We start from the raw sequence: 26,681 nt of genomic DNA, 5'->3' as shown, positions 1-26,681 counted from the left end.
TAGAGGGCCTGCTGACCAGGTCTGACCTATGGTGCCTCGATACCAGCGCCGCCGGACAGGGTGGGGACACCCTTTGGACGGTCCCGTGCCGCCGCTATTGGGTCAAAGTGCTCAACGCGCTGTTGTTTTTGTTTCCCACAAGACCCAGCAACGCGAAACAGATAAGATGTTTGAAACTTCGCGAGTGACAAGAGTTGCGGCGATAAGTTTAGCGCGGTTTTGATACAATGACCTGCTGCGGCGGCGAGCGAGTGACCCAAAATGGCGGCGCCAGCGCACACGTGTCTCCACCCTGTACGGCGTACGCGTGAATCAAGGCACCCTACACTGACCACGCTGCCAGGACTGCGCCAAAGCCCCAAGCTACCTGCTGTACTGAAGCAACCAATCGCACCGAGTGGCGGCCTAACCACCCCCACTTCCTCTACTAAACACCTTTTCTCCCTTCCGTTCTGTCTCTGCCTGTCTGTATACTCTCTTGTCTAAGCTAAGCCCTTGCAACAAGAAGCGACGGCGGTTCAGTGCACCGAACAGATGACACAGACATGACAAGACGCAAAATGACGCAGCACAATGCAACGAAGGTGACACAAGTGGTAGAAGATGTGAGCCAAAATACATGCATTCTGGGGCCTCCAGAAGAATATTTTCGTTATTTACCCTCTTTTTTGACATCTTCGAAAGCAAGGAATGACGAGAAAATGTTTAAAGGCGCGAAGAAACAATGACTTCTATTTCGCGCCCCGGCAGACGGCAGAGAAAACAAAACTTGTCAATATGCAAACAAAAGAGCGAGAACGCTGAACAGTGCAATACCGACAGAGATGTACGCGGAATTTACAGAAATTCCTTTTCTAAGAACGAAAAGACGAATCGTAATGCTCATAAAGAACTATCTGAGTGGCTAAGACAAGGTTTAACTGGTCGCTTAAGAGCCAGATTTGCCTACGTAACTATACGTACTTTTACTTGTTGTCGAAGTACAAGACTACAATGCCGAGCGTCTGAGCGAAGGAACAAAAAAACAGGACAGCGAACAAGTGTCCAACTTGTGGTGCATGTCCGGGCGCAGCTGAATATGGATTCCGATGAGGCCGGCAGTGGTAATAAATGCATACTGTCAACGTGGTGTGCACCAAGGTTAGGGCTCCTGTTTTTTATTGGACTGACGACGACTTCACCGGTAAGTGCATCCCCTTCATTTCCTGGCGTTTTGAGTATGATTCGGAGGCCTGCAACAGGCGCCGGTGCAGTGGATTTTACTATGAAACTAATGATGACTAATAATTACACAACATTTCGCAAGAAAACGAACAAAAGAAGCAACTATTCCAAGCGAATGTACCAGCTTCGCTGTAGCAGATTATGTGCTTACCTCCTTCATAGATAGCCTCAAAGGTGGACAAGGTTCCCTCTGTGTTGTTTAAAGATATTGGCGAGTTGGACCCTCCTTACCACGCTGGTAGAGCAACAATGCGCTGAGCATGGGTGCACTTCTGGTATAGAGGATTGTTTTTGTTGGGTGCTTTCAGCAACTATGCACTCTCCACAAGCTTAAACAGTCTAAAAAAGAGACTTCGAAAATCTAACAAAACAGGTGCTTCGCATATAACGTCTATTAATGTTTTTGATAAGAAATTGTCTTCTACCTACATTAAATGCAAAAGTGCACCGTTCGACCGATCACGCCTCTACGCCAAACTCCAACCCTGCTAAAAGCCGGCGGTGCACAAAGCGAACTGATTATGATGCCGATGGTGATATGGCGATGAAATACGCCCTTGCGTAAGGACATTGATTGATTGATGATTGATTGATTGATTGTGGGGGTTCAACGCGCCGACGCAACGCAGGCGATGAGGCGCGCCGTAGTGGAGGGCTCCGGATTAATTTTGACCACCTGGGGATCTTTAACGTGCGCCGAAATCTCGCACACACGGGCGTTTTTGCTTTTCGCCTCCATCAGAAAAGCGGCCGCCGCGGCCGGGAATCGAACCCGCGACCTCGTGCTCAGCAGCGCAACGCCTTAGCCACTGAGCCACCGCGGCATAATTACTGCTTGGAACAAAGAAACCATCATATTCTACGATTACAACTAATGCATGTTAAGTGCACCCCTTCGGTGCCATCCGATACTTTTAAAGATGGAATGCACCTCCCTCCCCCCATACACGCAGATAGAATAAGTCCTGCTTTACACAAGCGTACAACGCAAAAAGGCAACACGTGATGGCAGCTAGCGCACCCGACGTCACATTTCCAGCAAGATATTAATTTTTCCCTGGTTTTCATCGCATGAAAAATTTTCTAAAGGCATGGCTACAAACTCATTAAACGCGAGGCCTTACAGTGATCAACACGTTGCAAGGGACGGATGGCAGTTACATTGTCTGTTTTGCTCTCTTGCAGGCGGATGCAGTAGCACGTAAGTAAATTCTGATGCATGCAACATGTATTCAGTGTAACACCCGAATAGACAGGTAAAAGAAGCGTGAAGGCCAATATATATCTACGGAAAACAATGAACAAGCAGAAATGTTACCTCGAAGCCACTTCCTAGTTTTTGTAGGCGTTTGACGTCTCATACCCCTGTCACACGGGCATTTTCAATCCGGATTGAAGCGAAGCGCGATTGACCTTTCGAGCGCGCTCGACGCACCGCCGCTGCTACACGGCACGTTTCGATCCCGATCGAGAAGTTGCACCGTTGGCACTCACGCACGCCAGGTGGCGCCAAAAATGTACTTCCCGGCGGCCGGCGTCCGGTAACTTAAACTTCGCGCTGTAGTAGGTATACGTAACTATATGAATGTTACCGCACGCTTATTTGGGTCAAGTTATTTGATACAATTTGAGGCGTTAGTTGAAGTTGTCAACTTCTGCGCATTACTAAGCGGGGATGAGAGTATCGCGCTTGGTAAACCAGGGTTGAGTTCGAGCGGGATCGTGCTCGATCGCGATTGAAACTGCCGTGTAGCAGCGCCCGATCCGGATTGAGCTCGATCCGGATCGACTCAATCGCGATTGAAAGCGCCCGTATGACAGGGGTATTATACGTTGTTAGCCCTTCATAGCACTTCGCTGCGCTAGCCGATTTACTTTGTCTGGCCTTAGATGAACAAAACGACTTGACAGAATTATGCGACAGATAGAATTCGGTGAACTCATGAGTAACAAACAAGCTTTTATACTTGACCATACTATCGAACTCGCTTGAATAACGCGAAAGAAATGGAATCAAATCAGCGAAATTTACAAAAAGTCGGGGAAAAATTCCTCGGGGCAATTAAGTCTGCTTAGGTGCTTTGAAAGCGATTGCCTCGAGATACTTAGGTATCAACGATTTTCTTACTGCTACATCGTATTTGCTTTGCTTTTAGATGCGACGCTGAGAGCATCTCCTGTCGGCGGCCCTGTCCGTCCTGCGTGCGTCCGTCGTCGTCGGCGGCGTCCGCACTCTCCTCCGCTCACCCCCCCCCCCCCCCTCCTCTCGATAGCGAACACTCTCTCGCGAGGGGCATGGGATTGGATTCAATTGGCTTGGCTCGGATTGGATTGGATTAAAGTGGATTGTGTTGGATTGTGTTGCGTCATAGCCGCGGCAGACGCAATGGCGCCGGCGCGTGCCCAGGTGAGAGCGAACACTCTCTCTCAACATCTGCGGGTGTGCGGCCCAGCGCGCTCTCACTCCGCCGGTGGGCGGCGCTGCGCGCGGTGCTGCGCATTTGCAGTACTCTCTCTCTCTCCGCGGTCTCCTCTCCTTCGGGCGCGCTGCGCATACAACCGGTGTGCCGCTCTCCGGCGGCCTTTCGGTCGACGGTTGCTCTCCGCTTGCGCTTGAACCCCCTTCAGCGTCGCATCACACCAGGGTTCCCGCGAGGGGAGGTGGCGTAATTTTTTCGTGTTCGTTTCTCAATGTTAAAGCGCGAGTCACTTAGACCGTTTTTTTTATGGCCGCACCGAGTTCGCGTCTGCTTCTCCGCTTTTACTTTGTATTACTGCCTGAATTACGTCAGAAAGCGGACTGGTGCACACATACCGCAGACTCCCTAGAATCAAGGCTGGTGTGAACCTTTTCTGCGCACGTGCCATCAAGTATAGATGTGAAGCCACACGTACTATTGTCCAACTTTTACGTTTCCCATTCGTAGTTTTGGGAACTTTGTGAAGCGGGCACATTACCCCCCTAAAACTGCCGATTCCGGGCCAGTCCTTTACATTGGCATGCGCTACAAAGAAAGCAACAACAATGACAAGAACGTTTGCACTACCGGGTGATCGCAACGTGCTGGGATAGCACAGTCGGAAAAGCATGTAGCTACTGCTCTCGAGACCCGGGTTGAAATCTCACTGGATGACGAATGCGTTTTTATTTACTTAATCTTTACAGCGGAGGCCATTTTCTTGACTTGACGACGCTTTTACGCAGGATAGGGCACTTAAGGCTCTCGTACTGTAACGTGGCGACAGATGACACGAACCTTGTGGTGAGGAAGCGATGTATTTACATGATGCGCAGAACTATTTACATGCAGCCATAACTGAGCCCGGGCGGGCTGCGCCCCGCACCGAGCTTCTTGCTTGTCGTTTCTTGTTGGTGGGCCATGGCGGCGCGGGGATTGTTCTGTCCCGTGACAATACTGTCAGCATCAGGAGAAGATGTGGAAGCATACTTCCTTTCGTGTAGTCCTGACACCACGAATCACTAACCACAGTATTACCTCGTATTGAAAATCAACTCGGGCACAACTCACAAAGTTTATGACGAGAAGTTGACATAAACGTCACCAAACAGGAAAAAATATCACCGGAGCATAGCTATATCTAAACTTCAGATGCGGAAATCGTGCTCCAATGAGCATAGAGATTAAGAGGACCTGGAGCACGAAAGTTCGAGAACTGCTTTCAATTTCCCTTGTATTTATGAGCGCTGAAACTCGAAACCTCAGCAGTCATTCAGGCATTACGGAACCATGGTGCAGACGAGCATTATGTAAGAATACTAGAGAATATTTACAATGGGTCCACAGCTACCATCATCCTCCATAAGGAGAGCAGCAAAATACCTATAAGGAAGGGCGTCAGACAAGTAGACACAATCTCTCCAATGTTATTCCTAGCATGTGTACAAGGAGTATGTATTCAGAACATTGGATAAGGAACAGGTGGGAGTAAGGGTTAATGCAGAATACCTCAGTAACCTCAGATTTGCTGATGACGTTGCCTTGCTAAGTAACTCGGGGGACGAATTGCAAAGTATAAGTATGCTTACGCACTGGACAGAGTAGAACCATGCATGGGCCTGAAAATTAATATGCAGAAAACTAAAGTAATGATTAATAACCTCGAGAGAGCACAGCGGTTTGAGATAGGTGGCGAGGCAGTGGAAGTGGTAAGCGAATATATCTACTTAGGCCAAGTTGTGACCCCGCATCCCAACCATGAGGCAGATATAATTAGAAGGATAAGAATGGGATGAAGTGCATACGGCAGACATTCCCAGATAATGAATAGCAGCCTACCATTGCCCCTGAAGAAGAAAGTGTATGACAGCTACATCTTACCGGTACTCACATACGGGGCAGAGACTTGGAAGCTCACTAAAAGGGCTTAACTTAAATTAACGACGACTCAGCGAGCAATAGAACAGAATATGATAGGTGTAGCATTAAGGGACAAGAAGAGAGCGGAGTGGGTCAGGGAACAAACGCGTGTCAAGGACATACTAGTAGAAATCAAGTAGAAGAAGAAATGGACGTGGTAAGGGAATGTAATGCGAAGGCAGGATAGGCGCTGGTCATTAAGGGTAACAGAGGAGATCCCTAGAGAAGCCAAGTGTGGCAGGGGGCGGCAGAAAGTTAGATGGGCAGATGAGATCAAGAAGTTTGCGAAGATAAATTGGTAGCAGTTGGCACAGGACCGGAATAATTGGAGATTAATGGGAGACACCTTTTTCCTGCAGTGGGCGTAGATAGGCTGGTGGTGGTGGTGATGATGATGATGATGATGATGATGAAATTCAAAGATGTGACCCGAAGATATCAGCCGATCGATTATCGAAAATATGAAAGGACAAGACTACAGCAGGCAAGACGTACAATATGTACAATTTATTTAGACGAAGTATTAGCAACTCATGGCCAATACCAGGTGAGATTGGACTCCCCTCCCTCCTCAAGAAACCCCTTGAGTTTTATTCCGAAATTCCCGCCTCCCACAGGCACGTCACAGCAAAGAGTAAAGTGGATCTATTGATTAACCTACACTAGGCCACTGATAGGACAAAATAACAACCAAGCTTAGGTGTGTACACAAACAATCATGTAACTCACTCCCTCACTATGACGCGGAAACTGCAATGTATTCGTCAAAACGCAAGTGCAACAATAACAAAATCCGACCAACTGAAAGGCGAACTCTGATCCATTACCATCGACTCTCGGGCTGCGCGTCTAAAGTAGTGTCCATAATGTCATGGCCCTGTGGGGCAGAGGTTTTACGCGACGGCAGGATACCAGTCACAGGAACCATGGTTAGGCATGATGAGCGATCTGTTTATATTATCTAGAAGGCGGTAATGAGAGGAACGTGCTGTTTTTGTTGTTGCGTCTTTAGGTATGGCACATACCTAATCAGGTAAACATCAAGGCGAGAGAAACCAATCGATATCTTAAATTGAATCTATTAGAATTTTCAGTGAAGCGCAGGAGGGCAGAGTATACATCGCGGAGACGTCAGTTCCTGGAGGTGCCGCTTTGCAGTCTAGGGATATCCCTATCAGTGCCGGCTCTACTAACCTTCGGGGCTTTTTTTATTACGATAGTATGCCCGTTGGCATAAATACTATGTCACAAGTACAGATTAACTCCCGTTTCGCGAAGAAACACAAGGAGGGAGCGATGGTGGGGTCCCCATATCCACCGATGAAGGTCAGGTGGTCTACCAGGCTGGAGGCCTGTGCCTCGAAGGTGTCGTGTTATGACGCGCAAGGTGCCCGCCAACCACTTCGTCGTCGTCGTCGTGTCTCTTGGGTCATAGCACTGTGGGGCACTGTACCCCTACGAGTCCTGCGACAATACCATGTGCGCTTACAATTGCGCTACGCGCCGACAAAAATTTATTTGTGGAAACGCTCCCGCATGTCTGGAACAACGCGGGGAAGCAACAACACAACAACCCCTTGCTTCCCGGCGTGTCTTTGTCTTTCAAACGGCAGAGTTAGACATGAAACGAATTGAACTTCCCTCTGTAATTTTGACCAGTGCAACCGCAGTAGACACAACGTCTCGTGTCCCCATTCGTACTTCTGGCCCCTTACTGACCTCACGGTTCCCGCCTCTACAGAGGGACACGAATATCTCCATCGGCTACAAGCGCCTCCCTTTTGTTGCGGGCAACGACGGCATTCACCGTAGTTAAATCGACAGGGGACACACTACGCTGGCTTCACTAAAAGAAACGAGAGGAAACATCCGTCAAAAGCGAGGGATGCTTTTGACCACTATTCTGGCGACTGTCACGTTTGTATATCGGTCCTTTCCTTGCCGGCTCGTAGGGGAAAACAAATACAAGAGAAAAACGCCCCTGCAGAATTTATTGTCACTCCTCGTACACTGAGACACTAAGAGCGCCCCGCTGGCATGAAAACAACGACGAATAACAAAGCTATAGCAAGCTAAACACGACATCAAGCAACCAGAAAATTTTCATTAAGTGAGGTGCCCAAACGTTAGACTGAGGAAAAAAGAGACATTAAACTCGGTGGTTAAAAAAATTGGCTGGCGATTACGATACTCCCTAATGCGATATTTGGGGGCAGCAGCAGTGCACTGAGGCAGCACTAACTCGTGGGTTCTCTCAACGGCAGCGATGATGAGCGTCTGCGTCGGCGGCGCGAAGTGCGTCTCAGGAAGGGACCGCGACCTGCGTCTTAAGCGAACGCACATCATAGTCACGCGCACGCGCCCCTAACGCTTTCGCCCCAGCGTCGCGCCGTTGAGCACCTCGTGCGGGCACAGCATACTGCCCCCTGCCCTCCCCCGCCGCACACTTTCGGAGAGCGCTGGCTGGCGCCGCCACGGCGAACCGCCCTCCCCTCCCAATTTCGCGACACTCCCTCCTTTGCTTTCTTTCATCGTTCGCTTTTTCTTTCACTCGTCGGTCTTGCTATCGTTCACTCGGTTACGCCGACAACGCGGCTCAGCCCAGAGACGGCCGCCAAAGGGCTGCGCCCTAAAAGAGAGCCAAGTGGACGGTGTCCCTATAGCAGGATACCATTGGATCTCGCCGACTTGCCCACGCGGTTGACCAGACGAAGCTGGTGTCCGCACACGGGTGGTCCGTATTCTATTTTATTGCTCGTAAAAAAAAGTTTGGAATCGCTGCGATATTTGGGTTAGCTTGCCGCTTCCACTATACGTGGTAGAGGGTATTTGCGGCGTCACAGAAGATACAGAAGGGCAACTAGCGCGTATAAGCGGATGACGTGCATTTTAGTCAGGTGAGTGTAGGAGCTTGCTGAATGTTGCTGCGCTTGGGCTTGGGAGTGGAAAACAGGGGGAGGGGAATGTCCACCAGCCTAGCCCGTAGTACTGGGTTATGTCGTGATGGGTGTCCAGTTGGAGGGCTGTCTCCATCCACTCGCTCCCGGGTGTCCGGGCTTGCAGCTTTCTGACGGCTTCGTGTGCGGCGAAATTTCCTCGAAGCAGTGTGATGTTAATAGGCATCCGCGCAACGCCGATATTGCGGTCGGGAGGACGACTGAGGGGAAGACTAAGCGCCGTCTTAGATGTCGTGGATATCCTTCCTCTCAGAAACCGTCGGCACGCCTCCTAGAGTCCGTGACGATTTTGTTCTGGGTAGTCTGCACGATAGCGAAGTCTATGCTGACTTCTTCCGTATGCAGTGTAGTCGTGGCAGCAATGGTTACAATCATGACGATTTTGGTGGCTGAGTTGACTGCCGTCATGGCTCTCTTCTTCGCGTAGTTAGCAGCGTCCGTGTAGAGTATTTACGTGTCCGCGATGCTCTTCGAATTCGGCAACCAACAACAGACAATAGATACTGGTGTATACCGCAAATGGTAGGTTTTTTTTAAACACGAAAGTGTTTTATTCCCAGATACACAAAGGTTTCGATGACGTCATATCCGTCACGTAAATGACGCTACTACAACGGAGCAAGTGCCCTGTAAAGGGTGCACCCCTGCACCCAGGGTCTTCTAGCGGAGAAGCAACCTTTAGTACTAAGGAGAATGTTATACTTAGGGTTGTTCGTTTTCGGGTTTTATATTTTAACACAAAAGAGTTTTATGCCGGTATACACCAAGATTTCAGTGACGTCATATCCGTCACAGAAATGACGCCAGTACACCTTTGTAGAAGAGACCCACCAGCAGGGCGTTGCTCCCCAAGCACACCCACAAGACCGCCGCCGACCCTCAAATCATGCTCAGATGAAGATTTCCTGCACATTTCACTTTCGTGTTTTACTGATTCCTATGACAGAGAAATCAACCACAGTTTTTTTTTTATCTGACTAGGGCTACGTACCCCGGAAGCCTTCGAGGATGATGCGGTTGACGTAGCTTCTAACATCCGAAAGCGTTTCAACGTGGCCCCGTTACCCCGAAACATGAACCGCGGTTTTATTAAGGCCGATGTAAAGAATGGAAACAGCTCATGCTAGTATGTAGGCGCACCGCATATAAAAACCGTTTGATTATGCGGGGCTTTCATGGCAGGTACCGGTATCGGGTAGCGAGATCACTCAGACCAAGAACTACCGGTATCAGCCTTAGGTCAGAGTAGTTACGAAAGGACAACTAACACGCCTCAATTATTGTTCTTAGTTAACCCAACGTGTAAAGTGAAATAAAATATGCGCAATTTCCCGTGTTCCACAGGAAGACAGCACTTGCTCAAGTTTGACCACGACGTCGGACTGGTCGCGCAAGAGAAGGCCCGAGAAAAACAAGGTATCGTGGATTGGTGCGACCTCTGGTTCAACCACACCGAAAACAGGAAACGGAGGCTGAACAGAGCGTAAGGCGGCATTTTTACTTGGCTTATTGCCGAATTTCCGGCCACGCGGGCCAACTTTGACTGGGAATGTGAGCGGCGCCACAATTTGTGGAGAATTCACTTCACGCCTAAGTTATTTTGAACACTGGCACAGCGGACGTTCTTAGCTAAAGAGAAGGAACACCCAATGTGTTCCGAGGGATCAGCGTGACTTTTCGTAATGCGGGGAGTAAGTCTCGACTTCCTATGACCGACCACTATTTTGTCTGACGGAGACTGAACTAACAGCTATCCTGATATCAGTGGCGAAGCCTACCGGCAAAATATGCCATACCCAGGTTGGTATAGCACATCCGACCGATCCGTCCGTCCGTCCACCCATCAACCCGTTCACCCACCCACCCACCCACCCACCCACCCACCCATCAACCTGTTCACTCACTCACTCACTCACTCACTCACTCACTCACTCACTCACTCACTCACTCACTCACTCACTCACTCACTCACTCACTCACTCACTCCCTCCCTTCCTCCTTCCCTTACTCGCCCGCTAACTCACAGACTCACTCACTCACTCACTCACTCGCTCGCTCGCTCACTCACTCACTCACTCACTCACTCACTCACTCACTCACTCACTCACTCACTCACTCACTCACTCACTCACTCACTCACTCACTCACTCACTCACTCACTCACTCACTCACTCACTCACTCACTCACTCACTCACAACACTCACTCAACAATCAGTGCCATATCTTCGTAGTGATTGTTTCTCGTGCTTCGTGCCACCTTTCAATAGCTGCTAAAAATTCAGCCCAGAAAAATGGCAACGTTTAACGTGCAATTACGATGAAATTAGCAAGATGACAAACAATTAAAAAGTACAGCGGATTAGCATATATTGGTCTATTTATTTTCTCCTCATTTCGCTCTGAAAACAGCGCTATTGTAAGTGGCGTACTATCACGAGCAATATGTAGTTACCGAGCTGCGAAATTCGAAGTATTAGCCGCTTCTAGCCTTACGCATTAGCTGCATGTCACCTAAAATAGCAATCGCTTCCAAAGCACAAGCTGGTATGAAAACTTGCTTTCACTGACATGAAAACAGTAAACCAAAATGCGCTGCCAGCACGCATGAGGAAGACTGGCTTCAGAAATACAGGATGAGGAATAGGTACAACTTAAACATCCAGCATTTCGAGATACGTGGAGATCGTACGCTTTCAGCAATTCATAGTATATAGCACGATTTTCCTTTCGAGCGCATACATTTCCGGAAGCAGCACGAAAACGATTTCCGGTAACAAAAGCCATGAGATGGATCACTGTAGAAGGTGTTCTGCCTTGGAAACCCAAAATCTCGATTACCGCACCATCCCGGTGAACGCATTTGAGATAACAGCCAAAAACAATCGTCCGGGTGGTCAGCATGTTTAATTCCATTCAAAGTACGTTACTGTTCGTAATAAGCATTTGCGCAGTGTTATATGCATATTGAATAACTGCAGGTGGCCTCCTTCAAATACTAATGCTAAGAAATGCGCGATTATGCAAGCACTGATTACAATTTTATACAGAAAATAAAACAGAAGCATAGGAGCGAATACAGGGCAGTGGCTATTGGATTACCGGACGGTAATATAATGAGACTAAAAAGCAAACCAAAATGAGAAATTAGTTAAACTGCGCACATATATCTGCTTGAGTTGTTCTTGAATGAATAAAAAGTTGGCGAATACGGTAAGGAGTGCCAATGATTATCAGCATAAAAATGCGAAGCTTCTTCTCTGTACTTAATTTTAGTTTTGGGGAGCAGGAAATACTATGCACGACAAAAGGTCTGAAACCTTGAAAAAGAAGTCGGCTATATTAGTGATAATCACCATAGGAAGCCACCCACTGATATATTTGAATGCGAGCAATCACGAACTGATAAAGTGCTATATACGCAAACTAGCGGCAAGGGACCACAATTAGAATGACTAGGAATGATCATTCGTACGCTTTGATTCTGGACATCGAGTGTGGAGGATAGAGGTGCGTTGGGCATGCATTGCCCCACGATAACAAATGCATAACACGGTGAAATTAGACACTGCGGTTAACGATATCGAGAAACTTAAGTTAATGCCCGTATTACGTAAGGTGCCATTTTTGTTATAAAAAATATGGCTAAAATTTGTACTTTTGTACTTTTAGGTACACATCCCTACTGTCTTCCAGCTGTTCTTGCTTAACTGCCGAAAAGTCACGACACACATTTTGGATGTTTCACGCCTACCGCTCACATCTGTCATAAGTTTTATCAAAAGCCGCATTTCGGTGTGGGAAGCATTGCAGTCCGTGGCAACGAACTGGATGTCAGCCCTTACGCTAGTAGTGAACCGTTCGAGGCGAGAGGCCAGACCCACTAAGGCTTCAGCTAGTTATTTTACACACCCAGGTGGCTTTTCCGCCAACGGCTGGCTGAGCCCTGCGAGTGGAGTTGCATTACCGGCCATGACGAGTCAAGTGTAGACTAATCCAACCGAAGACCACTTGGCAAGAAAACGCAGAGCGATCTAGGAGGCCCTAGGCAACTTTGCGCGCAATCAAATTACAATTGTGTGGACGTACCTGGAATTACAAAAAAAGACCGAACGTCGTTGCATCAATTTGCATCTATTTTTTCAACAAAATATCACAGTTGGTCGAGTAAAAAATGGCCTTGTAAATAAACAGTGCGGCAAATTACCAGCTTTCATGGCTTTCGCAATTCAAAGTTCACTCCAGCAGGGCACCCAGTGCCGCCATGAAACGGATATAGACGATGTTATATAAAATTTTTCTAAATAGGTTGTGAGCGGCAATGCACATAATGTTTCGGTAACTTTGTCAAAGGAAAACAAAATTGGCTGTTGACGTCGGCGCCTCTCTTTAAAGTAGGTGCTAACTTTACGTTTTGAAGTACATCATGACATTATTTATTTATTTATTTATTTATTTATTTATTTATTTATTTATTTATTTGTTTGTTTATTTATTTATTTATTTATTTATTTATTTATTTATTTATTTATTTATACCGCGATCTTCTACAACATCATAGCAGGCGTGGTACAAAATATGAAAATCAGTGGTAAGTGGTGAACAACAATCAAAAGCAAACAAAGTACAGACGCATATAAAAGTGATAGCGGCAGTGATTCTTAAAAGCAGGCAATCAACAAGAACAAACAAAGTACGAACATATCGAACAATCATTACTGCAGTGAATCTTCAAAAGCAGAAATGTACTTAGCGCAACTACGTCGTTATGTAGGTTATTCCATTCAGCTATCGTCCAAGGAAAAAAAAAAGGAATATTTGGAACAATTGGTTCGCTGCATCAGTGGTGCTACAGCCACATAGTTTCTCTGTGTTGTTGCGTAACCAGATCAAAAGTGAAAGATATGTGATGTGTCAACCACATAGTGACTTTTTTATCAACTAGAAGAGAAATGTTAAGCGCAATACTCGATTTCGGTCCGGATTGTTGGCAATTTGCTTTTCAAAAGAAGAAGGTTTGTACTCGAAGTAGAACCGCACAAGTTATAAATGAGCGTAACAACCTTTTTTTTTTGCAGCCTTTCAAGTTTTTGAATATCAGTTTGAGTAACCGGGTGCCACATGAACACAGCATACTGCAGTATAGGACGGATAATGGCATTGTAAGCGAAGAAAGGAACAATTGGTGTAGTCAATCTTAAAGAACGTATTAGGAAGAAAAGTTTGCCGAGGAATTTAGCTACTACAAAATCTACGTGTTTTGACCAGGATAGATTTTTTTTTGTAAACCAGAGACCGAAGTACTTGTATTGCGTTACTTCTGACAGCATTGTGTCGTTGGTGGAGTACTGGAACAAAAGAGGGCCTTTTTTAAGGGTAATTCTCACAAGGATTGTTTTAGAAAAATTAATAGGCATGTGCCATTCATCACACCAAGAAATTACTTTTAGAAGATCCTGATTTAGTCTAATTTGAACATCAACTGAGGTGATCGTTTCATATAAGACGCTGTAGTCGGCATACAATTTAATGTGAACAGAAAGGTCAGTGACAACATCATTTGTATACAACACACACAAAAAAGAGGCCCAAGGAACGCAAAACGATGTGGAAAACGGTTGAGAAACGAGATTCGTTATCAGCTGCATATGAGAAGGCTTGAAGTTTTCTAGCACTGGATCAGTGGGTTTTGAATAGTACACACGTATTCCTTGTAAAGAGACTGCAGAAAGAAGGTGAAGCTGTAAAAAAAGAACCTATATGCGGTAAACACTGGTGTATCGTATAAAGCGATGCACACGGCTCTCGTTGATTTAGTGCGAAATAATTCACAAATACATTGGCGATGTCAGATGAGTTGTCAAGTGACAGTTGCAACTGTTCTCGACATAGCCTAGAATATTTTGCATGCATGCATGCCCCTTATATTCCAGCTTTTGCTAAATACGAGGCTACTAAAAAAAAATATTTTTGCTGGCCAGCAGGCTTGTCTTAATAAAACCGTCGAACATGCAGGTTTCAAGTTCAGATCGAAATTGGCGACATGGAGTTCGGCACTCCTCAAATAAAACCGGAGTCCATAACAGTCGAGCACTTGTACGAGGCCACCTTCGAAGGCAGCACGAGATCGTCGTCACTGATGGAAATCATCCAAACTAAGAAGATCACCAAAAGCAACACCCTGGAGACCTTCTGGGGATTTGAGAGCAATTCTACGAGCACCATCGAGGCCGGGATTCCACTGATCTTAAAGGTGACGAAACCAGTGATATATACACACACCCCTAACACCCCTAACACCCCCACAGAAGGACTTCGACACCCCCCCATAAAGATTCCACAACCACAAGCACCCTGCCTAGGGATTTATACAGCACCCCCCCCCCCCCCCCCAAACATCCCACCGACACCGCCCCAAAATCGAAATTCTGCATAAACCCCTGGACGAAACGCCAGTGCCAATCAATTGTACACAGCGCAAACGCTAATTAAATGCTACACTGAGTTCAATGTGCTTTACCCGCTGACATTGCAAACTTTTCAAAGCGGATTATTAGTGCTCACACGAACGTCGCCGATGTTACAAGACGCCGAAGTTAGTGCTGGTGAAGTTCAGTGGCGTGTATGAGGGCGCAGGGGAAGTGTTGCGACTCGCTTTTGTGCGAAAATAAGACTTTCCCTGTGCCAAGAGCGAAAGTGCAGCCGACATGCACTCCGGGAGTAGGAAAAATGCAGGAAATAGTATACAAATGCGACAACCTCCGAAAATGGATACAAGCATGCAATCCTGCGGATACGGCATCTAATATTGCTTTATTGACTGAGCTATAGCGGAGCGGCCGCATTTCCCCGCGCTTTCTGGAGTATGTGTATGTATGTAAGTGTATTCTAACCTTAGGTGCGGCAGCCTTATGAGGGGTCACGTAAAAGCAGCACATTGTGGAGGAACTTACAGCCGACCCGGTCCTGCCTTTCCTGTGTGAATACACCCTTAACCTGTTATCATACTTTCTAATACAACAAATTACGTCCAAACAGAAATCAACTCTGAATTTCCCGTCGCTTTGATTTCTGCGCCATGTCAGTTTGTTACACCTTTCATCAGACACTTCCGTGAAAATGTCCCGCACGCTCGATTTAATCAGTAAAAATCTTACACGCGCAGATCACATTCGGATACGGTCTCGAAGTGATCATCCACAAGGTCAAAACTGAAGTGAGCCGCACCACGGAGGAGGTTTCCCTCGCCATGAACGTCACCATACCACCAAGAAAGAGAGTCAAGGTTACGTGGTTGGCCACTAAAGTGACAACGGTGAGTAGTTTTTTTTTTCTTTCCTTGCTGAAGTTTGCTATCGAGCGTAAAAAAACCTACATATACAGATACACTATGGATTCCCGAAGAAATCGGGGTAGGGGGCCATGATTAGTAGCCTGTACCCACGCGACGAAATCTGGCGGATGGCCTTGGCGTGGGAGAAGAAGGCGAGGTGCACGAGGCGTATACACTTCGCGAGGCGGAACATCTCCACATCAAGAGCTCACCTACGTAGGCTGTTCAACAGGAGCAGGGCAGCAGCAACACGTCCACCTAAATGTGGCGTGATACTGAGGTGGCCACGTCCTCGTAACCCCGGGCGTGAGGGCCCCCACCAGGAGTTGTCAGAGCAGGAACTCGTCTAGGCGGGACAACCCACCAGGAAGGCTTGTACCACACGGAGTATGAGTTGCGCGCACGGTGCGCCGGAGACATTCTTGTGCACTGGCTGGCGAATAGCCGCTGAGGAAGGTGCCCGAGGAGCGGGACACTGCACCCGCATGGTGTGCGGACTACCATCTGCAGCCTGCATGTGTGTGGGTGTCTGTTGCATTGCCGCTATGACACGCGAACACAGCAGGGGTTAGTGTCCACTATGTCCTGAATTTCTAGCACAAGTTCGTTGGAGGCAAGAGTTCTACAAAACCCTCGGGCAGCAGCCGATAAATCAGTGTAGAGATGGTACACTGTGTTGAAGCTGCGGTGAGAAGTACACTAATATGTAGCAGTCTGCATCCTGCACTGCGAGGAGCCCTGCCTGGGCGAATGGCTACTTCAACGTCGTAATGTAGGTGGGCGTGATTGGTTCTGGAGCCATGTACGGGAAAAGTAGAGCGCTGTGAAGCAGAGTACCTGATGCGCCGGCGCCGTCAAACAGCTCAGAGGAAGTGATGTACATAGAACGCGCAATGGGAAACGAATGTCAGAGGTACTGATCTTGCAGACAGTAACCTACAGTACTCTTCAGTCGCCTCGTTCCGTGAAATGTCGTCGCGCAACAATAGCGCTCGGAATGGGTATAGCTGCTGAACATTGTTGCGCATTCCCTTAACGACGTGCCGGATTAGCGATAGAGGCTTGCAAACGTCCAGTTGTCAGCAGAAGTCCCGTCATCTCGGGCTGCTGAACTTTTCTAAGCGGCGCCACACCTGTCTGTGTTCTGCGAGACTCGCATACGTCTTCTCATTTCTCAGTGCGTCACGCCTTTCGTTCTGCATGCCTGCGAAGAGCTCGTAATCTTTCGTAGTCTTGGTCTGTCTTCGCGATGAGACCTTTGATCGTGGATCGAGAGAACTCCAGAAGGCAACTGGCCATGGTTGAAATGAGGTCGTCGTCTGGAGTTCCCGCCGTACTTCTCAGATTTACACAGGCTTTGTAGGCTTCCTAGTCCGTGCGTGTGATCATTTTTCCACCTCGACGCATAGCCGCATTGGGAGAGGATATGATAACGGGATAGAGACGGCTCCATTTCGTTTCTAGATCTGTTCTTCAAGCAAATTTTCGCACAAAATGGCTGGACACAAACGAAACATCAATGCAGCTGCTGACTACTGTGTTTTTCCGGAACGTAACAGTGCCGTCATTAAGTGGCTCTGTGCAATATTTCCTCTTTAGTTCGGCGGGTCTTGCTCCGCGAGAATTTGTTTGTGCGCTCCCCCAAATTTTGCTGCGTGCGTTCACATCGCCGCTGATTAGGTGTGTCGGAGGAGTTCCGGTGATGATACTTTCGAGCCTGGAAGCATCAAAGGCAGTCCCTGGCTCTAGGTAAGCAGAAATTGTGTACGTACGCCTGCAATTTCCCGCGAAGTATGTTTGTGCTTTCGAGATCCATCACGATGGGCCTTGACAGCACAAGCATACTTCGCGGTAACGCTGGTGGCCCCGCGATACACAAGCGGTTTAGATCAACGGCGTCAGCAACAGACTGGAAAAGCTCCTCAGCGCTGAGCGCCTTGCAAGGTTCAACCTACCAAGGGAAACGCATCCTCCGCAATCTTGGCTATTCTGCGGGCAACCATCACCCGCGGGTGATAGTCGCCTTTTTTTTCGAACACAGCACGCATCACAATCGCCCCTGTTAAGGAACAAGGACGGCTGCATGCAGGCACGCTTAAAGGTGCCATGGGTAGACCTGCGCACGCCGATGTTCATTAATGCCTTGCCATGATGACGTCCCGCAGTGCAACGTGTCACAATCATGTCGTTACCTCGCTAGCATCCCCGCACTGCAAGTGTCATGCCCCACGGAACGTTTACGACACTCCTTGGCGCCCACCCCGTCTAATTTGAGGCCATATATGCGGTTTCTGCCAAAGCCTGCTGTAGAACGATAGGCAATCCTACAATGCTTCTCCACGAAGGGACATGCTCTCATTACGATTACACAAGAACGTACCGATCATGCGTTCATGCATGTCCCCCCCCCCCCCAACTTGAGATTGGCTCGTCCACATTTCCGCCACACTTCGTGACAAAAAGCGTGGTCTCAATAATTTCCTAAAGAATTATGAACATTGGCTCAATTCTAATCCCTCCGATTTGTGCACTGGCTATAATAATCTTCCTCCCCCTTCCAATCCCTGCCAACCTTCACCGGTTTCCAGTAACTCTCTCTCTCTCTCTCTCTCTCTCTCTCTCTCTCTCTCTCTCTCTCTCTCTCTCTCTCTCTCTCTCTCTCTCTCTCTCTCTCTCTCTCTCTCTCTCTCTCTCTCTCTCTCTCTCTCTCTCTCTCTCTCTCTTTTCGTTCTCCATTAACGAACGTCATGATGATTGCGATTTATTCGATTTCGGCCTCGCTGCAGCTCATTATAGACACCATCTGCAAAATCTTCCTGCCTGGCCTCGTAAAAGCCCAAACTTTTTGCAGTTGCACTAACCCTTCCAGTTGAAGGACACTAATTCTTCTTCTACGTATAATTATTGGTGCAGTAACATAGCGCGAATCTTAAGTTCGCATTGCCTAATATTCTTCATCATAGTAATTATCGCAGGCTCCCGCTCAGTCGGCATAGAAGCAATCATAGATGCATATAAAGGAGGACCAGCGGAAAAAGGGCGTTAACGCCAGGTGGTGGTATTCTGTTACCTCATAAGGTTGCTCAGATGCGGTACGTTGCATTTTATAGTTATTTTATTAAGTTTTAAGCAAACGATCACGTACTCAGCTAACACTGTTTTTGTACACCACCGTTTAGTGAGCTAAAAATTTGGAGCGGTAGCCCTATTATACTGGCATACTTCCCACTTGTCATGCAGGATGTACCCTGGACCGTCAAAGTCAAGATCAGCGGCTACTTCGTCGTCGAGTTCAAGGACAGTAATATAGGCCGGCACCAGCAAGTCTTCTCCGTTGGGGATTTGCCTCAGTATTTCCCGGAGTTGAAGAAAATCGGAGAAGACACAGTTGAATACATTTCAAAGGGGGTACTCAGCATCGAGCAAGCCGATAAGCTCACAGTCAAGGTTCGGGAAGAGTCAGTCAGCCAAGGAAAATAGGCGTGTGGCTAACGCGAAGTAGTGCGCGAGAAGTGTTCGAGTTTCGTAGCTACCATTAAAACCCCACGAGTAACAATTTCTGTAGTGACGTTTTCGCTTTTTACGTGTAAGCGCAAGAGGCTCAAAGTCGCCGGATATGTTTTCGTGATGGGCGTCCCGGTGATGCCTCCGAGGGGTCCCGTTATTCACTGCCAGCCTGTTTCCGGCATTTGCTGTTTACAGTTAAACATGAATATAATATATAAAGAAGTTGGTAAAAGTTCGCAATTTTTCTTTACATGCAGGTTTTCGTTACATCCAGGTTTAGAGTATGCTCGCGTGAATAGAGCGGAAACGGAACCAGAATGCAAGACATCAGTGAAAGTGAACTCGCCTGAAAGGATTCCTTTCACAGTAACAAACTGCCTGATTTGCGCCCGCACGATCTTAGGCACTACACCGCGCTTAAAAGAAGCAAGGCAACTTACTAATGTAACCATTCACTAACTTAGTCATCACTTTTGCATTTTGACACTTTTTAGGGAAGACGCACCTGTTGATGACCGCGTACTTTGTTGATTATTGCCATCTGTTAACTCACTTGTTGTGTTTCCTTTTTTTGTGTGCTCGAATTCTAACTGCGCCGGACCAGCCCCAGGGATACTTTTTCTGCCCATCGCAGTTAATTTTGTCCCTCACTGCCGCTACAGTACTTCATAATTGTTGCGGATCAGGAATACTGACAGCCCACTACAAGGCAGTAACCGCTATTAGAGGTTTAGGTAAGATATGAAAAGAGCTTTCGACCACAGCCCTTCTCACCACTCCTAACGTCTGTTGAAGACATTTTGTTTTGCCCTTTCGCAGATAGCTGAGTACAAGCGCAAACATAGCTTTACACACCTTAACAAAAAAACAGTGGTTGATTCGTCTGTCATAGGAATCGGTAAAAATATGAAAGTGAAATTGGCAGCGAAATCTGCAGCTGCGCATGATTTGCGGGTCGGCGGCTGTCTTGTTGGTGTGCTTTGGCGAGCGACGTCCTGCTGGCGGATCGCTTCGGCAAAAATGTACTGACGTCATTTCCCTGACGGATATGACGTCAGTAAAATCTTGGGGTATCCCGGCATCAAAACTCTTTCGCGTTAAAATATAAAACCCGAAAACGAAAAACTCTAAATATAACGTAATCTTTAGCTCTAAAGGTTGCTTCCCCGCAAGAAGACCCTTTGTGGAGGAGGGCACCCTTACAGGCCGCTTGCTTCGTTGTACTGGCCTCATTCTCGTAACGGATATGACGTCAGTAAAATCTTCGTGTATCCCGGAATAAAACACTTTCGTGTTAAAATCGGAGAGGCCATCAAAAGCGGCAAAGATTTTTTAGCTAATTGTGTATGCACCGATTACTGTACCACGAAAAACTTAGTAGCCGCCTCGTTCAAGGTTGCGTCCGGGCGCAGTACGCCCCTCTGTCCCCCAGCACCTCGTTCCAGTGAAACTCTCAAGTGGCGAAGCCAGTTTTAACAAAACATAAGCACGTTCCTTCTTTATCAAGTAAGCACGCATTGGTTCGTATGCAGGGGAACGCAAAAACGAACCAGCCAGCGCTTCCATTTGGGCCAGTTTTCAAGGCCACACGGGCTCTTGCTTCATGCAGTCGCACTAGCATTTACCAGTAGACGGCGCTACACTTAAACAAGGATTGTTACAAACTTGAATGGTTACGGCGTACGACCCGCTGGCTTGACGGATGCACCGACGATTCGCAGCAGTATTCTGTGCACCTTAGCACCTCACACACACCAAAAACTTGCTTCCTTAGGGCAGTTTAACACCTGTTTTTTTCTTTGTTGAGCCTCAAGAAAAATCTCGACGACCACGCAGGTATTAATTACTTGACTGAAAAAAACGTGGCTTGAGAACATCACACGTAGACATACTTTAAATGTCCACGCGAATAAATCAAAATAGTAAAAATCGCTAAAGTATAATGACGATGAGAACTAGCCCAGCTTTCCACCTTAAAAAAAGATAACACGTCCGGGAACAGCTTCAAAGCACAATACCAGCGAGTAAGAAATGATATGCAGGTATGTTCTGAAGCAAAATAGCGGGGGAAAACTAACGAAAGAACCTCAGCGAGGGATCTTAGGAAATGTTGCTGTAGTAATTACGTCTTATTATTGCCAACAAGTCCTTTAAAGTACGCATCACATGCTTTAACATTAATAACTTGTTGTTGTTGTTCAACTCACTAACGGGCCACCGACAGCATTTTCGGCAGGTGAGTAAGATTTTGCGTATAGCCTTAGAATTAATATTTTCAATGGCTCTACGAGAAAAAAGTACCAGTAACATCACTCCAAATTCGAACTGTTATGACGAGAACAATAAACATTCTTAACTCGCACTGGCGTGAAATTGGTAAATACTCCTAATTCTCCTAAATATTCCTAAATACTCCTTATAATACTCCTTATAAATATTCCTCCTAATACTCCTAAATACTCCTTATAATAATATAAAGGTCGATCAAAAAGGTCTGGGAATACCGCCTTTAGTTATTCATGTATTAGAGACAGCTGGGTGATCAGTACGGAGTATCGTGAAAGCGACCGTCTCCGAATGCCCACTTACAGCCTGTTGACAGTTGACGGTACCAAACTCAGACTTGGAATGCAGGGTGGCGGGGAGATCATTGCAATACTGTTCACCAAGTTGTGTATAAAGACTAAGCCTGACTTCAGAGCATGCCCGTGAGACGCAACGGATTCTTTGCCGCACCATGCAGTCAACTCATCTGGCCATACGTTGTGTGCAAGGTGTGTGTGAGAGGTCAAGAAACCAGATGAAGCCGACTTTGCTAATTGTAGGGCTTGTTCCTTCGAGTCGCAAAATAGCACAGCAAGACAAACAAAAGACGTAGCTTAGAGAACAATAAAAGAACAGGGCTGAGCTCGCAGCAGCTGGCGTGTGCGGCAGGTAATCAGGAAAGGGACGGGATGACGGCGACCCTGATAAAGCTAATGGGCCGAGGCTGCGAGTGCTCACCACTAATTGCGGTATGCATCACACGACAAGAATTTTCTAACGTAGATGTACAAGTGTTCACTCGGTCGTTGGCTTAGTAGAGGATTGTGCTGAGCGCCCCACATTGGCAAAAGCTTCATCTGTGTTGACTCCGGCGATTGCGAGAGTCCATAGACTAGGCTGTACTTTCGACACACAGATTCCGAGACATATGGTGTCCTAAGTTCACTCACGGGATCCGGACAATATTGTCCCGGAAAAAAGAGTCTAGGGAAATTTGGTCCCCGACAATATGGTCCCAAGTGGAAACCCCGACAAAATGGTCCAAAGTCAGCTTAAAAAGCATGCGAGGCGTTTTGGTGCAAATTATTGCGGGTAATCAGTTCGCTCACACTATTTTGTTACTGATGACATGTTTCCTTGTATTTATCATTCTTTTTATTATTACTATTGTATTTTTTCATGCTAGCCACCCCGGCCGAGACACGGCCCGTGCGTCACATGGCGTTTTGCCATTGGCCTGTTGTGGTGAAAGGGTGAGGTGTTGAAGGAATATCCAGTAAGGGAAGGAAGCGGGAAGCGAGGCAGGTAAGGTTGGAGAAGAGGGGGCTGATATCACAGAGTAAACGTCTCGGGAAGAGGAAAGACGATTAATCTCCCTGCTCCCCTGTCTGGGCCGCCTCATTTGTCTCTATTGCTCATATGAAGAAAATCTTTCTTTACTTTAGCGTGGCAAAGGTCGGCGTTGTATAAGAAAGTAAGAAGGGGGTCATGTTTGTGTAAGGTTTTACTCTTGATTTTGACTTCGATTTAATAACCAACAACAGGGCTGGTGCGATGTTAACGGTTACTGCTACAGTCGGACAACGGTTACTTTACACTATGCACAACGGTTACTCCTACACTCCCATCGAGGTTGACGAATTGACGCTGCACTGAGCCTGCAGGCAAAAGGAAAGTCGCAAGACGAAAGTGGCAATTTTGACTAATAAAGCTTTTCTTGAAGTGCAGTCATAAGCCATTCCGCGTTCATTTACGAGAGGTATTCACATTAATAAACGAGACTGCGGTAGCATGCAGTTATTAATACAAAACTATTTCCCACAGCAATTAAACGCGTATACGTGCCACCACAGTGCACCCGAATATGAGCGACGTCGCATCGCGGCTCACTGTCCTCACTAAAGACAACATTCTGTGTTCTGAAAAATAAAATAATAAACAGTAAATAAAAAAGCGAAACATGATTTCTCGCCCGTATGACGAAGGTTCCCTTAAGAATGATCGTATGTGATGAAATGACGCTCCATAAAGCCCGTTCTTATTTTTATTTTTTATTTTTTTTATTTTTTAAAGTTATTTTTTAACGTGCACAACAAGCTTTGCTCGTGGCAGACCTAATTCGGTCTGCAAACAATGTGTTTCTGAAGTGCGAAAATCGCGACGTTCGCATGCCATGTAGACGACATTTCCAGGCATTGCGAACTTCGCAAGTGCGAATGTTCGTTCCACTGAGTTCGCAGGCGAAAAACGCACCACGTAGAACGGGCTTAAGTCAACAGAACGGGCCAGCGCAACGCAACGCAAACACAGCCCGCATATCTCCACGGTAACGATAAGGTTCGATTAGGTGGCCAATGGGCGTTTTAACAAGGTGGTGCACGAAAACCCACGGCATAAAAAAACCCGCCTGAGTTGCCTCGCGCAGGTAGCCCCACTCTTTATGCCCAGGTTTCGATTGCCCCCAACCCGCCGCGGTGGCTCAGTGGCTAAGGCGTTGTGCTGCTGAGCACGGGGACGCGGGTTTGATTCCCGGCCGCGGCGAGCGCTTTTCTGATGGAGGCGAAAAGCAAAAACGCCCGTGTGTTGAGATATCGGAGCACGTTAGAGATACCCTGCAGGTGGTCAAAATTAACCCGGAGGCATCCACTACGGCGCACCTCATCGCCTGTGAAGCGTCGGCGCGTATAAACCCCACAATCAATCAAATCAACCCATTCGGTAACCCCCAACTGATAGTCCCCTGACACATTTGCCCCCTGTCGATTGCCCCGCAGCTAAAGACCCGCTTTTTAAGCGCCGTACTCATATTCTAAATCTACAGCATTCCGCGTTTGCTTCCTTTTTTGCTTTGTAATTTTTCGGTGCGGCAAAGACGGGAGAGGAAAGCTATAAGGAAACTCGGACTTTGACCGACGTTGCTGCCTTGTCTAATGGTAATTTTTTTCGTCCTGTATGAGTTCGTATCTCGCAATTATCCATTCAATTAACAGTGCTGTCGTACATCTTGGCATGACATACTTGTAGCCATGTATGAAAAGCGCATCTTGCCCTTTTTGGTTCTGAGTAACCTACATGGCAACGTAGTTAATTTGGTGCTGAAGGCCACGCTCCCTCGACGAGGCTGTGGCCCGGCTGAGGTGACAATCCAAGAGACCTGGGAGTGTCACTGGGCTTCGCCATGGAGGGACGCGGGCATGACGACATTCATCATCATCACCAGCCTATCTACGCCCACTGCAGGGCAAAGGCCTCTCCCATTAATCTCCAATTATCCCGGTCCTGCGCCAACTGCGACCAATTTATCCCCGCAACCTTGATCTCATCTGCCCATCCAACCTTCTGCCGCCCCCTGCCACGCTTGCCTTCTCTAGGGATCCGCTCTGTTACCCTTAATGACCAACGGTTGTCTTGCCTTCGCATTACAAGGCCTGCCCACGCCCGTTTCTTCTTCTTAATTTCTACCAGTATGTCCTTAACACGCGTTTGTTCCCTGACCCACTCCAATCTCTTATTGTCCCTCAATGACGATGTTCACTCCGTGGTTATCACTTCCGCAGCGGTGGGCTTCAAGTCCACCCTACTCAGACCACGCATCCAAATAAGAGCTTCTAATGGTGGAAGGTATGCTACCCCAGCGCAACAGCTTCCTTTCTTCCTCTTCTATTCTAAGCTCAGCTTGTATACCTCTTTCTGGAGATGGTCGTCGAACATTATCTTACTATATCTAAACCATTTCGCCACACACACGCACACAAAAATGACGTTTCCTCGTATTGCCACGGGAGAATGGTTCGGGAGAACTGGCATCAGGGCTTTTGGCACGCGATGATTTTGGCGCGGGGTCACGCTCACGGGGCATTTGAGACACGGTGCTAACGTCGCGGGGCTTTTGCGGCGGGGCCTCTGCGCGCGGGCACATTTATTTATTATTATTTATTTATTTATTTAGTAATACTGCTAACCCCAATGAAAGGGGTTGTAGCAGAGTGGTTAATACAAAGATACATTTGTACACATTTGGATGACAAAACATCCAAACAAAATCACAGTACTTCCGTGCAAACAATACAGCGATTTCTCGAGCTCAGCCTCGAGATTGAACTAAAGTGCATTTATCACACAACGTGAGAAACATGGATCAGAAGCAAGATATCAGTTTTTTTTTTTTTTTGTGATGCACCCGTTTTAAAGGCTGTCGCTGTGCTTGTATTACCAAAATAGCCTGTATCTGTACTCTGTGCAGGTTCTTGCTCCAGGCGTCCTTGCAATTTAAACGTCACGTGGGAGCACCGCCTAAGTACGAAGACGCCGCTATCGCCTAGAAACATTGTGGGAAGCTGCCACCAAGAAAAAAGGATGGGGGGGTTAAACATGGGGGTGGTAGCAACGACTGCTGTAGATCAGTGCGCATGAATTCCCGTTGGGACTTTTTTTGAAGCCGACAGCCCTCCCTGGGTTACCTAAAGGCGAAAATTAGCGTCTGCCTTCGTTTGTCTGCATGTTTGTCGGTCCGTCCGCATGTCTGTGTCTGCGTCTGTCTCGGTACGTATGCATGTATGTATGCGTGTATGCGTGTGTGTCTGTATGTATGTCGCTCTCCCGACCGTGCATCCGACGCGATATTCATCCGACACAGGCTGGAAATTTCCAATATATCCTTTGATTTTACTTACCGTTTGTATTTCTACTTTGACTGAAATATATAATGTTTTGCTCGCAATATAATCTATATTATTGTTCTGCGGGCATTCACCATGATGGCCAGCGAGACGCCATAAACTCTGAATTCCTAGCCATCCGGTGTCCCTCGATAGGAAAAATAAGTTTGTTTTGTGTTTGTGCTTTTGCTTGTGTGTGCGGTTCTTCCTCCCTCTCCGAGCCAAGAACGAGCGGAAAAGGATTCGGCCCGTTTTCCCTGCTGACCTGCAGCCCCGGCGAGGTGTTGAGTAACTTGAGTTACGTTTCAGAGAGCCGTGCCGCGTCTGCGGGAAGCGGAGACGCCACGACCGGTCAGTTTG

General features: G+C 47.4%; 1 protein-coding gene across 1 annotated transcript; it reads left to right on the top strand.

Moving 5' to 3' along the window:
• Positions 1-861: 861 nt before the first annotated feature.
• Positions 862-19,449, top strand: LOC144177761 (uncharacterized). The gene is made up of 6 exons (XM_077705332.1): positions 862-1,183; positions 2,410-2,425; positions 9,905-10,043; positions 14,574-14,811; positions 15,724-15,873; positions 19,132-19,449. Exons 1-6 carry the CDS (start codon positions 1,079-1,081, stop codon positions 19,369-19,371), a joined length of 888 nt encoding a protein of 295 aa, XP_077561458.1. The 5' UTR covers positions 862-1,078; the 3' UTR covers positions 19,372-19,449.
• Positions 19,450-26,681: the final 7,232 nt, after the last annotated feature.

Source organism: Haemaphysalis longicornis, unplaced genomic scaffold (genome assembly GCF_048455015.1).
Source record: "Haemaphysalis longicornis isolate Haplotype H1 unplaced genomic scaffold, Haemaphysalis longicornis Haplotype H1 scaffold_303, whole genome shotgun sequence".
Classification (NCBI taxonomy): domain Eukaryota; kingdom Metazoa; phylum Arthropoda; class Arachnida; order Ixodida; family Ixodidae; genus Haemaphysalis; species Haemaphysalis longicornis.
This window is presented reverse-complemented; position numbering and strand designations above follow the sequence as displayed.

What these genes read in the sequence shown, in the direction of transcription:
- LOC144177761 (XM_077705332.1), top strand. Translation starts at nt 1,079, where the DNA reads ATGGATTCCGATGAGGCCGGCAGTGGTAATAAATGCATACTGTCAACG. An exon ending in GGATTCCACTGATCTTAAAG is followed by an intron (nt 14,812 to 15,723) that starts GTGACGAAACCA and finishes TTACACGCGCAG; the next exon opens with ATCACATTCGGATACGGTCT. An exon ending in TGGCCACTAAAGTGACAACG is followed by an intron (nt 15,874 to 19,131) that starts GTGAGTAGTTTT and finishes CTTGTCATGCAG; the next exon opens with GATGTACCCTGGACCGTCAA.